Source organism: Erythrolamprus reginae, chromosome 11, assembly GCF_031021105.1.
Source record: "Erythrolamprus reginae isolate rEryReg1 chromosome 11, rEryReg1.hap1, whole genome shotgun sequence".
Classification (NCBI taxonomy): Eukaryota; Metazoa; Chordata; class Lepidosauria; order Squamata; family Dipsadidae; genus Erythrolamprus; species Erythrolamprus reginae.
In genome coordinates this window covers 6588672-6602496 of record NC_091960.1, presented here as the reverse complement: position 1 = coordinate 6602496, position 13825 = coordinate 6588672, and the positions used below count along the sequence as shown (strand labels likewise).

The 13825-nt window shown below is 44.4% G+C and overlaps 1 protein-coding gene across 1 annotated transcript; it reads left to right on the top strand.

Moving 5' to 3' along the window:
* Positions 1–2694: 2694 nt before the first annotated feature.
* Positions 2695–11130, top strand: LOC139174541 (phospholipase A2 inhibitor NAI-like). Its single transcript, XM_070764987.1, has 5 exons — positions 2695–2804; positions 4540–4665; positions 7733–7885; positions 8828–8974; positions 10703–11130. The coding sequence occupies exons 1-5, from the start codon at positions 2750–2752 to the stop codon at positions 10861–10863; spliced, it is 642 nt and encodes a 213-aa protein (XP_070621088.1). The 5' UTR covers positions 2695–2749; the 3' UTR covers positions 10864–11130.
* Positions 11131–13825: the final 2695 nt, after the last annotated feature.

Sequence of the window (13825 nt, the reverse complement as noted above, 5' to 3'; positions counted from 1 at the left end):
ATTCGATTGGTTCGATTGGTTCGATTGGTTCGATTGTTCGATTGGTTCGATTGGTTCGATTGGTTCGATTGGTTCGATTGGTTCAATTGATCTGATTGATCTGATTGACCTGATTGATCTGATTGACCTGATTGATCTGATTGACCTGATTGATCTGATTGATCTGATTGATCTGATTGATCTGATTGATCTGATTGATCTGATTGATCTGATTGATCTGATTGATCTGATTGATCTGATTGATCTGATTGATCTGATTGATCTGATTGATCTGATTGATCTGATTGATCTGATTGATCTGATTGATCTGATTGATCCGATTGATTGTTATACTGCCTCTCTCCGAGGATTCCGGGTGGCTTAAAACATATAAAAAGAAACTATAAAATACACTAGCTTCTGTTGTGTTTGGGCCTGGGCCAGCTGTTGTTCCCACAGATGGGAGGGACGCAGCACAAAGTGAATGCGAAAGCCTGGCTGACAGCCAGGAAGATGTGGCAGACAGACAGGAAGACTTGGCAGACAGCCAGGAGGACGAGTCCACTGGTACGCAGGATTCAGCAGACAGCCCAGGGGATTTGGCATGCAGTCCCTCAGACAGTCTTTTGTCCCTGGGTTCTTCTGCAGATCAATATATTGATCTGCGTAGCTGAAGAGCTATGCAAAGAAGGGATCGATTGAAGGAGTATTACAAGTCATCATCGTAGCACCTGGGCTGGGTGTGGTTCTTATACTGAGGGCTGGGTGTGGTTCCCTTAATGAGGGCTAAAGGGATAAAAGGGAACAAAGGCCCAAGGCAAACTGTGGCTGTTTATCTGTGTTATTTTGTGGTTCCTGCTCTGAAGTTTCTGTTCCGTGCCGTTGGAGTTTTCAACCCAGCTTTTTCAGACAAGTGGGAGGTGAAACCTCTGGGACTTGCTGTTGGCTCCAAAGATTCAAAAGGACTCCTGAAACGTCTTTGCTCATTCCAGGTTGTCTTTGTTTGTTTTTGTATGCGGCTAAAGTAAGTCTTGCACTATCATTGTTTTCAGACACTTAGAACTGTTTTTGAGTAACCCTGTTTTGTTTATCTAATACAAGTTTGCTGATTAGCAGAGCACGTGTGTGTTTGATTTCTTTTTCCTTGAACTATTACGCATTGCCTGAGCCCAGTCAGGCAGAACAGCTTCAATCCAATGAATTAAAACCAAGTAACTAGTCTAAAATCCCCAATATTAAAAATCAATCATACCAACTCAGACAACAATCAGACATAACATTCATCAACTAAGGGGCTAAGATCTAATCACCCCAAGCCTGGCAGCATATATGAGTCTTGAGACTCTTGCAGAAAGGCGAGGAGGGTGGGGGCAGTGCAAATCTCTGGGGGGAGCTGATTCCAGAGGGCCGGGGCAGCTATTTCAAACTCAGGGCTGGAAATTTGAAAATGTGATATTTCAAACACTAGAGAAAGGCCTCATCAGTTCAGCAAAGGTTCACTGGTGTAAACATATACAGTTGTACCTCTACCTAAGAATGCCTCTACTTACGAACATTTCTAGATAAGAACCAGGTGTTCAAGATTTTTTTTGACTCTTCTCAAGAAACATTTTCTACTTACAAATGCGAGCCTCCGAAACCGTAAACAGAAAAGGCTGAGAGAAGCCTCTGTGGGGCCTCTCTAGGAATCTCCTGGGAGGAAACAGGGCTGGAAAAGGTGGGGAGAAGCCTTTGTGGGGCCTCTCTAGGAATGTCCTGGGAGGGAAAAGGGCCAGAAAAGGTGGGGAGAAGCCTCTGTGGGGCCTCTCTAGGAATCTCCTGGGAGGAAACAGGGCTGGAAAAGGTGGGGAGAAGCCTCTGTGGGGCCTCTCTATGAATCTCCTGGGAGGAAACAGGACCAGAAAAGGTGGGGAGAAGCCTCCGTGGGGCCTCTCTAGGAATGTCCTGGGAGGAAACAGGACCAGAAAAGGCGGGGAGAAGCCTCTGTGGGGGCTCTCTAGGAATCTCCTGGGAGGAAACAGGACCGGAAAAGGCGGGGAGAAGCCTCTGTGGGGGCTCTCTAGGAATCTCCTGGGAGGAAAAAGGGCCGGAAAAGATAGTGAGAAGCCTCTGTGGGGCCTCTTTAGGAATCTCCTGGGAGGAAACAGGGCCTCCCTGTGGTTTCCCCAATCACATGCATTATTTGCTTTTACATTGATTCCTATGGGGAAAATTGCTTCTCCATACAAACTTTTCTATTTAAGAACTTGGTCATGGAACAAATTAAGTTCGCAAGTAGAGGTACCACTGTAATTCTCTAAATCTTATCAACATACAGAGGGCATCAAATCTTAACTTAAGTTCCATGTAAGCTCAAATTATAGAGAGCAGAGGACTACCTCTTGAAGCATCCCACAAGGAAATAGCTACCATGTTCACTTTTCTTTCCATCTCTTCTGATCTAGGCTTCACAAAAACCCAAAACAGACTCCTTTTCTGGGAAAAAAAATCCCTTCTAATTTGGTTAATGTGATCACAGGTTGCAAAGTCCTGAAAAATAGTTTTTCAAAGGTGAATTGCAGCCACAGCCTTATCAGACCTTGCATAGTTTATTTTCTAGGAAAATGACTATTTTTCCTAATGGAATTTGGCCTCTTCCCTGCCTGAGATGGCTATTTCTGCCAGCCAATCATTTAGGATTCTACGTTCCGCCTCTTCTGCTAATTTTCCCAGTTGCAAAGCTGACCAATTGGTGGCTTCAGGAAAGGCAGCGGAGTTGACTTCTACCAACATGAGGGCTGCTGGAATTCTCATCTTTTGTGTCTTCTTCTCCCTCTTGTCAACAGGTAAGGAATTTAATTCCCTTAAAATGGAGATATGGAAACTTTAGGAGACTTCAGAAAAGGGCAGGAAGGCTGAGTAAGCCTCTGGTAAATTGTTCTACTACAAGTCATTGTCAGTGGTCACCTAAAGTTACAATAGCACTGAAAAAAAGTGATTTACAAATGGTCCTAACGCCTTCAATAATTGCAATATTCCCACAACCAGGTATCAAAATTTGGACATTAGGCAGTTGGCATGAGTTTGTTGTGGTATCCTGGGACATATGAACTCTATTTGTGACATTCCTGACCAGCAACGTCAATAGGGGAAGGAAGATTTGCTGAACAACCAGAATAGACTAGACTAGACTAGACTAGAATAGAATAGAATAGACTAGACTAGACTAGACTAGACTAGACTAGAATAGAATAGAATAGAATAGAATTCTTTATTGGCCAAGTGTGATTGGACACACAAGGAATTTGTCTTGGTGCATAATCTCTCAGTGTACATAAAAGAAAATATACATTTGTCAAGAATATTCTCAACATTTATTTTATTTTATTCACTTATTTATTTGTCTGTCGTACAAATATACTATTGTAGTATGTTTAACATAATAAGAACCTAAGAACCTAAGAAGGGCCCTGCTGAATCGGGCCAAAGCCCATCGAGTCCAGCAATCTGGGTCACACAGTGGCCCACCCATTGTCCAAGGGGATCTTGAGCAGAAAGAGAAGGCAAAACCCTCCCTTTCCCTTGACCCCCAACAAATGGTACTCAAGGGAATCCTGCCTGCCTCAACCAACATAGAGGCGCATAAGTATAAGTATAAAGTAGAGATAGAAAAGATAAAAAGACATTAGGGCAAGAACAGTAGGCACAAATGTCCACTTATGCACACCCCTTGGAAAAGGCGAGAGGTCTATTGTAGATAATATAAGGTTGAAGATTTTGGAATCGGGGGAAGAAACAACAGAGTCCGGTAGTGAATTCCAGGTGTTGACCACTCTATTGCTGAAATCGTATTTCCTGCAGTCTACTTTGGAGTGATTTACATTTGTATTTGTATTTGTATTTATTAGATTTCTATGCCGCCCCTCTCTGAAGACTCGGGGCGGCTAACAACAAGACAATGTAAACAAATCTAATATTAAAACAATCTTAAAAAACCCCAATTTAAAGAACCACTCATACATACAAGTATACCATGTATAAATTCTATAAGCCTAGGGGGAAGGGAAATTTCAATTCCCCCATGCCTGACGACAGAGGTGGGTTTTAAGGAGCTTGCGAAAGGCAAGGAGGGTGGGGGCAACTCTGATATCTGGGGGGAGTTGGTTCCAGAGGGCCGGGGCTGCCACAGAGAAGGCTTTTCTCCTGGGTCCTGCCAAACGACATTGCTTAGTCGACGGGACCCGGAGAAGGCCAACTCTGTGGGACCTAACCGGTCGCTGGGATTTGTGTGGCAAAAGGCGGTCCCGGAGATATTCTGGTCCGATGCCATGAATTTAGTTTGCATCTATTGCGTTCTCTTATGTTGTTGTTGTTGTTAAAGGTGAAGTAGTCGCTAACAGGGAAGTACATTATGATGTATGATTTTATGAACAACATATATAAAGCTGATCTCATCTCCCCACCCTTCCACAGTTCTCCTGCAGAAAAAACCACAGGGGAGACATGCTTAGTAAACCAGATTATAAGAGTGCTTTGAACGTAAACACTGACCATTGCCATGACCATGTCTTCTCTTCGTAGTGACATCTCTAAAATGTCAGGCATGCGTTGGCCATGGAACTGAATGTAAAGAAGAAGATGTAAAAGTGGAGGAATGCGAAGAAAACGAAGAATTCTGTTCTACTGTAATTTTTAATAATACTTTAAGTAAGTGAAAATTGAGTTTGTTCTCATGCATGTCCATCACTTGGTTTCTGGACCATCGAGGAATAACCTGGACATGTGTCTCGTTTTTTATAAAGTATATAGTGTATACATTTTTTAGAACATAGAACACCAAAATTTAGAAGGAACCTTGAAAGTCTTTTAGTCCAACTCAGTGCTCAAGAAGGACACACTATTATTTATTATTTATTTATTTATTAGATTTGTATGCCGCCCCTCTCCGTAGATTCGGGGCGGCTAACAACAGTAGTAAACAGCGTATAACAAATCTAATGTTTAAAATAATTAAAACACCCTTATTTAAAACCAAGCATACACACAAACATACCATGCATAAATTGTATAGGCCTAGGGGGGAAAGGGTAGTTCAGTTCCCCCAAGCCTGACGACAGAGGTGGATTTTAAGGAGCTTACAAAAGGCAAGGAGGGTGGGGGCAATTCTGATCTCCGGGGGGAGCTGGTTCCAGAGGGTCGGGGCCGCCACAGAGAAGGCTCTTCCCCTGGGTCCCGCCAGATGACATTGTTTAGTTGACGAGACCCAGAGAAGACCGACTCTGTGGGACTTAACCGGTCGCTGGGATTCATGCGGCAGAAGGCAGACCCAGGTGTATTCTGGTCCTATGCCATGAAGGGCTTCATAGGTCATAACCAACACTTTGAATTGTGACTGGAAATTGATCGGCAACCAATGCAGACTGCGGAGTGTTGGTGTAACATGGGCATACCTTGGGAAGCCCATGATTGCTCTCGCAGCTGCATTCTGCACGACCTGAAGTTTCCAAACACTTTTCAAAGGTAGCCCCATGTAGAGAGCATTATAGTAGTCGAATCTCAAGGTGATGAGGGCATGAGTGACTGTGAGCAGTGAGTCCCGGTCCAGATAGGGCCGCAACTGGTGCACCAGGTGAACCTGGGCAAACGCCTCCCTCGCCACAGCTGAAAGATGGTTCTCTAATGTGAGCTGTGGATCGAGGAGGATGCCCAAGTTGCGTACCCTCTCTGAAGGGGTCAATAATTTCCCCCCCCCCCAGGTTTATGGATGGACAGATGGAATTGTCCTTGGGAGGCAGAACCCACAGCCACTCCGTCTTATCCGGGTTGAGTTTGAGTCTGTTGACACCCATACAGACCCCAACAGACCTCTCGGAAATGGGGAGAGGCTGACTGTAAACCAGTGTTTCCCAACCTTGGCAACTTGAAGATATTGAAGAAAGAGTAGTAGATCCTTGGAACAAACTTCCAGCAGACGTGGTTGGTAAATCCACAGTAACCGAATTTAAACATGCCTGGGATAAACATATATCCATTGTAAGATAAAATACAGGAAATAGTAAAAGGGCAGACTAGATGGACCATGGGGTCTTTTTCTGCCGTCAGTCTTCTATGTTTCTATGTTTCAATTCTGGGAGTTGAAGTCCAAATATCTTCAAGTTGCCAAGGTTAGGAAACACTGCTGTAGACAGTCTAAGGTTAAAGTTTTTGGGGTTTGCGGAAGAAACCACAAAGTCAGGTAGTGCATTTTGAATGTGCATCAAATATGGGGAGCTAAACACAAGGAGCTTGCATTACTTTGTCCCAATGCAAAGTTCTGAAAAACTCCAGATTCTGCACTTTCCTGTGCTGAAATGTTTCTTGGGAATAAATAAATCTTCAAAGGTATCAACATCTATGCGGAAGCCTGTGAAGCTTAACAGTTCACGTTAGGATTAGGAGACGGAAGATCAAAATTCTTGTCCTTCCTCAGTCGCAGAAGTTTAACTGGCCAGTTATTCTCTGCAAGTCCAAGAATATAGTGAGAAATGTGCTGGGCTAGAAAAAGGGAAACCCAGCCACTGAGTTTGGGTCAGTCAAGCTTTCACAGCCCAACTAACCTTAGCGGTTTTTCAGGGAAAAGTAACAAGTGGAAGTGCTATGAGCTCCTAAACAACAAAAAAACCGATATATATTTCATAAAGTGAAATAAACACACTTATTTATTTATTCATTCATTCATTCATTCATTCATTCATTCATTCATTCATTTATTTGATTTGTATGCCGCCCCTCTCCGGAGACTCGGAGCGGCTAACAGCAACAATAAAACAATGTACAATGGTAATCTAATACTAAAAACGATTAAAAACCCATTAATATAAAAACCAAACTTACATACAGACATACCATGCATAAAATTGTAAAGGCCTAGGGGGAAAGAGTATCTCAGTTCCCCCATGCCTGGCGGCAGAGGTGGGTTTTAAGCAGCTTACGAAAGGCAAGGAGAGTTGGGGCAATTCTAATCTCTGGGGGGAGTTGGTTTCAGAGGGCCGGGGCCGCCACAGAGAAGGCTCTTCCCCTGGGTCCCACCAAGCGACATTGTTTAGTTGACGGGACCCGGAGAAGGCCCACTCTGTGGGACCTAACTGGTTGCTGGGATTTGTGCAGCAGAAGGCGGTCCCTGAGATAATCTGGTCCGGTGCCATGAAGGGCTTTATAGGTCATAACCAACACTTTGAATTGTGATCGGAAACTGATCGGCAACCAATGCAGACTGCGGAGTGTTGGTGTAACATGGGCATATTTGGGAAAGCCCATGATTGCTCTTGCAGCTGCATTCTGCACGATCTGAAGTTTCCGAACACTTTTCAAAGGTAGCCCCATGTAGAGAGCGTTACACTAGTCGAGCCTCGAGGTGATGAGGGCATGAGTGACTGTGAGCAGTGACTCACGGTCCAAATAGGGCCGCAACTGGTGCACCAGGCAAACCTGGGCGAACACCCCCCTCGCCACAGCTGAAAGATGTTTCTCTAATGTGAGCTGTGGATCGAGGAGGACGCCCAAGTTGTGAACCTTCTCTGAGGAGGGTCAGTAGTCCCCCCCCCAGGGTAATGGACGGACAGATGGAATTGTCCTTGGGAGGCAAGACCCACAGCCACTCCGTCTTGTCTGGGTTGAGTTTGAGTTTGTTGACACTATTTATCAATTTCTTCCAACAGCCAAATGAGCTTGATTGATAAGCATCTCTTTGTTTACTGCTGAGTTCCGTATTCCTGTTTAAAATTCTCTTCTGCAGTCAATCCTTCACTGAGTTTGATTGTCAAGAAATGTTCAAGACAGGAGGAATGTATGGATGGCTTCTTGAGCATCACAACAGTAGATGGTAGATTTCAAGTAGCTAGAGGTACCTGTTGCCAGACTGAGCTGTGTAATGGAGAACCAATTCTGTGTAAGTATTTCAACCTTAGCCCTTGCTGGTTGCAGAGATTCTTTGGTTCCTTGATTCCATCCAGGATGAAATTGAAGTGCAGTGGTACCTTTACCTACGAACACCTATAATTGTGAACTTTTCTAGATACGAACCAGATGTTTAAGGTTTTTTTTTTGCCTCTTCTCACGAACCATTTTCCACTTACAAACCTGAGCCTCTGAAGCTGTAAATGGAAAAGGCAGGGAGAAGCCTCCATGGGGCCTCTCTAGGAATCTCCTGGGAGGAAACAGGGCTTGAAAAGGCAGGGAGAAGCCTCCGTGGGGCCTCTCTACGAATCTCCTGGGAGGAAACAGGGCCGGAAAAGGTGGGGAGGAGCCTCCGTGGGGCCTCTCTAGGAATCTCCTGGGAGGAAACAGGGCTGGAAAAGGTTGGAAGAAGCCTCCATGGGGCCTCTCTAGGAATCTCCTGGGAGAAAACAGGGCCGGAAAAGGTGGGGAGGAACCTCCGTGGGGCCTCTCTACGAATCTCCTGGGAGGAAACAGGGCCGGAAAAGGTGGGGAGGAGCCTCCGTGGGGCCTCTCTAGGAATCTCCTGGGAGGAAACAGGGCCGGAAAACGTGGGAGGGAAGCCTCCGTGGGGCCACCCTAGGAATCTCCTGGGAGAAAACAGGGCTGGAAAAGGTGGGGAGAAGCCTCCGTGGGGCCTCTCTAGGAATCCTCCCTCCCTGTAATTTCCCCAATCGCACACATTATTTGCTTTCACATTGATTCCTATGGGAAAAAATTGCTTCTACTTGCAAACATTTCTACTTAAGAACCCGGTCACGGAACGAATTAAGTTCGTAAGTAGAGGTACCACTGTATGTGAAAAGAATGTCAAGTTGGAGGAGGCTGTGATAGTCATTAACAGGGTTAGAGGATATCATGAAAATTTGCTAACTGGAATATTTGCTTCCTCTAGTGGAACATCATCATACACTTAAACCAAATGGGTTACAATGCCCAGGCTGCTATGCCCTTGATGCAGATCACTGTGAAGCCAATGAAACTGTAAACTGCGTTGGCGAAGAGGACCAGTGTTTTAACATAACTAGTTCCAAAGTGATTTGTGAGTAAACATTTGCTTCCTTCCTTCATTCCTTCCTTCCTTCCATCTTTCTTTCCTTCTTTGCTTTCTTCCTCCCCTCCTCTCCTTCTTTCTTTCCTTCTTTCATTCCTTCTTTCCCTCCCTCCCTCCTTCCTCCCCTCCCCTTTCTTCTTTCCTTCCATTTTTCTTTCCTTCTTTCCTTCCTTCCTTCCTCCCCTCCCCTCCCCTCCCTTCCTTCCTTCTTTCTTTCCTTCCTTCCTTCCTTCCTTCTTTCTTTCCCTCTTTACTTCCTTCTTTCCCTCCTTCTTCCCTTCCTCCCCTCCCCTCCCTTCCTTCTTTCTTTCCTTCTTCCCTTCCTCCCCTCCCTTCCTTCTTTCTTTCCTTCTTTCCTCCCTTCCTTTGTCCCCTCCCTTCCTTCTTTCTTTCCTTCCTTCCTTCTTTCCTTCCTTCCTTCTTTCTTTCCCTCTTTACTTCCTTCTTTCCCTCCTTCTTCCCTTCCTCCCCTCCCCTCCCTTCCTTCTTTCTTTCCTTCTTTCCTTCCTTCCTCCATTCCCTCCCCTCCCTTCCATCTTTCTTTCCTTCTTTCCTTCCTTCCTTCATCCCCTCCCCTCCCTTCCTTCTTTCTTTCCTTCCTTCCTTCCTTCCTTCCTTCTTTCTTTCCCTCTTTCCTTCCTTCTTTCCCTCCTTCCCTTCCTCCCCTCCCTTCCTTCTTTCTTTCCTTCTTTCCTTCCTTCCTTCCCTCCCCTCCCTTCTATCTTTCTTTCCTTCTTTCATTCCTTCTTTCCCTCCCTCCTTCCTCCCCTCCCGTTCCTTCTTTCCTTCCATTTTTCTTTCCTTCTTTCCTTCCTTCCTCCCCTCCCTTCCTTCCTTCTTTCTTTCTTTCTTTCTTTCCTTCCTTCCTTCCTTCTTTCCTTCCTTTCTTCCTTCTTTCTTTCCCTCTTTACTTCCTTCTTTCCCTCCTTCTTCCCTTCCTCCCCTCCCTCCCTTCTTTCTTTCCTTCTTTCCTTCCTTCCTTCCCTCCCTCCCCTCCCTTCCATCTTTCTTTCCTTCTTTCCTTCCTTCCTTCGTCCCCTCCCCTCCCTTCCTTCTTTCTTTCTTTCCTTCCTTCCTTCCTTCCTTCATTCCCTCCCTCCTTCCCTTTTTAAAAAAAAATAATAAAGCAAGATGATTTATCGGGAGAAGGTTTATCCAACAGTTCATATATAGTAACCAGATTTATATCAGATTTTCCAAAGATCTTTATGTTTCCACAAGGGCCAGAAAAACATCGAGGCCAAACAGTACAAATAACAAAAATCAATGTAAATTTTATTTATTTTATTTCATTTATTTATTTTATTTTATTTTATTTATTTATTTATTGGATTTGTATGCCGCCCCTCTCCGAAGACTCGGGGCGGCTAACAACAATAATAAGACAGTATACAATAATAATCCAATACTAAAAACAATTAAAAACCCATTATAATAAAACCCAAACAGACATACAGACATACCATGCATAAAATTGTAACAGCCTAGGGGGAAAGGGTATCTCAGTTCCCCCATGCCTGGCGGCAGAGGTGGGTTTTAAGTAGCTTACGAAAGGCAAGGAGGGTGGGGGCAATTCTAATCTCTGGAGGGGAATTGGTTCCAGAGGGCCCGGGGCTGCCACAGAGAAGGCTCTTCCCCTGGGTCCCACCATTTTCTTTATACTATCTATGCTATAGAATCTCATATGCACTTTTTCTGCCTTTTTCTCATCCCCAGTTGGAAAGTTCCATGACAAGTCCACTAACCAAGGATGTACGACAAAGTGGCCCTGTTACTTCCCTGTTGGGTACTCTGAGATAGCCGAAGGGCTGTACAAGGTCAATGTCACCACCCTGGAATGCAGAAACGCGTCTTCATCTGATCCTGATCATCATTAATAGTTGGGAAGAGCCAAGTCTTGTTTGCAATTATTGGAAAATTTGAAAAAAAATAAAGGGGGGGGGGAATTTGAGATTTAATAATGAGATACGTAGAAATTTAGTATAACAGAGGCTTGTGATTCTTACCTGAGTCAGTAGTAGAAAGGTGGAAATTTTGGGGAAGAAATGTTGAAATACCAGGCTTTGAGTCCACAATTTAATAAAGATTTCTGTTTTCAGCAGTCCACGGAATCATCCTAAAAATAAAATGCTATGATAAAGGAATCTGCATTCAGTATTTTTTTTCCTATAGAATTTATATAGGGAGAAGGCTCTCCTAGGGGAAGAGCCTTCTCTGTGGGGGCCCCAGTCCTCTGGAATCAGTTCCCCCTGGAGATTTGTACGGCCCCAACCCTCCTTGCTTTTCATAAGAGTTTGGAGACTCATCTATGCCACCAGGTTTGGGGACATTAGACACTACGAAACATGGGCATATCTGAGAAAGCCCATGATTGCTCTCGTGGCCACATTCTGCACGATCTGAAGTTTCTGAACCCTCTTCAGAGGTAGCCCCATGTAGAGAGCATTGCAGTATCTTCTGCTAGGACTTCCAGGACTATCAAAGGTTTCCTCAAAAGCCTTTCTCAGCCACCTCTCGCCCAGTCCTCCACCTACTAATTCTGAGATGATTGGAAACCTTTAATCTCAAAGTTTTGGATTTTTTTTATTCCCCTCCCTTCACCTTCTTCCTTCAGCAGCGACTGTCCTCCTCCTCTTCTTCTTCCTCCTCCTCCTCTCACCCAAATTCCAAGCTTTTATTTCTTTCCTAATGGGTTTGCATGCCTTATTTGCTTTTACATTGATTCCTATGGGGGAAAATTGCTTCTACTTACAAACTTTTCTACTGGTCACGGAACGAATTAAGTTCTTCAGTAGAGGTGCCACTGTATTCAGAATTCATAGAGATTCAGAATTGAGGTTCTTGAAGAAAAATGGCCTGAGCCAGCCTCCAAAATGGATTTTTCATAAACCTGGTCTATGGCATAAAGATGGGAAGATCCAGTTTTCATATTAAAATATTAGAGGTTTGAGAGGGTGAATCTCTCCCTTATTCTCAACTTCTCTTCCATTTCCACATGCTGATCACATCTACCATCCTTCCACAGGTCCTCTGCAGAGATTGATTGATTGGTTTATCTATCTATCTATCTATCTATCTATCTATCTATCTATCTATCTATCTATCTATCATCTATCTATCTATTTGATTTTTATGCTGCCCTTCTCCTTAGACTCAGGGCGGCTTACAACGTGTTAGCAATAGCACTTTTGAATAGAGCCAGCATATTGCCCCCACAATCCAGGTCCTCATTTGACCCACCTCGGAAGGATGGAAGGCTGAGTCAACCTTGAGCCGTTGGTGAGATTTGAACTGCTGACCTGCAGATCTACAGTCAGCTTCAGTGGCCTGCAGTACAGCACTCTACCTGCTGTGCCACCCCGACTCTTAGTAGACCCCCCTGACATGCCTAGTAGACCAGATTATAACAGGTGCTTTGAATGTAAATGCTGATCATTGCCATGAGCTATGTCTTCTGTTTGTAGTGACATGTTTAAATTGTCAGGCGTGTTTTGCCCTTGGAAGTGAATGTGAACAAGAGGTGGTGAAGGTGGTGGAATGCAAAGAAAATGAAGACTTTTGTTCTACTGCAGTTGTTAATAGTACTATAAGTAAGTGAAAATTGAGTTTGTTCTCAAGCATGTCCGTCACTTGGTTTCTGGACCATCGAGGAATAACCTGGACACGTGTCTCATTTTTAAAATATAATATATACTGTATACATTTATTAGAACGTAGACTATCAAAGTTAGAAAGGACCTTGTAGGTTTTCCAGTCCAACTCAATGCTCAAGAAGGACACACTACAACATTTCAGACAAGTGGCATCAAGTCTCTTCTTAAAAGTCTCCAGTCTAGAGCAGTGATTTTCAACCTTTTTTGAGCCGTGGCACATTTTTTTACATTTACGAAACCCTGGGGCACATTGAGCGGGGGGGGGGGGGGGCTCTCTAGGAATGTCCTGGGAGGGAAAAGGGCCAGAAAAGGTGGGGAGAAGCCTCTGTGGGGCCTCTCTAGGAATCTCCTGGGAGGAAACAGGGCTGGAAAAGGTGGGGAGAAGCCTCTGTGGGGCCTCTCTATGAATCTCCTGGGAGGAAACAGGACCGGAAAAGGTGGGGAGAAGCCTCCGTGGGGCCTCTCTAGGAATCTCCTGGGAGGAAACAGGACCAGAAAAGGCTGGGAGAAGCCTCTGTGGGGGCTCTCTAGGAATCTCCTGGGAGGAAACAGGGCCGGAAAAGGTGTGGAGAAGCCTCCGTGGGTCCTCTCTAGGAATCTCCTGGGAGGAAACAGGGCTTCCCTGTGGTTTCCCCAATCGCATGCATTATTTGCTTTTACATTGATTCCTATGGGAAAAATTGCTCCTTCATACAAACTTTTCTATTTAAGAACCTGGTCATGGAACAAATTAAGTTTGCAAGTAGAGGTACCACTGTAATTCTAAATCTTATCAACATACAGAGGGCATCAAATCTTAAGTTCCATGTAAGCTCAAATTATAGAGAGCAGAGGACTACCTCTTGAAGCATCCCACAAGGAAATAGTTACTATGTTCACCTTTCTTTCCATCTCTTCTGATCTAGGCTTCACAAAAACTCAAAACAGACTCCTTTTCTGGAAAAAAAAATCCCTTCTAATTTGGTTAATGTGATCACAGGTTGCAAAGTCCTGGAAAACAATTTTTCAAAGGTGAATTGCAACCACATCCTTATCAGCCCTTGAATAGTTTATTTTGTATGTTTTCCTATATTTCCTAATGGAATTTGGCCTCTTTGCTGCCTGAGATTGCCCTCTCTGCCAGCCAATCATTTGGGATTTTATATTTCACCTCTTCCAGCTAATGCTTCAAAAACATTTCCCCAGT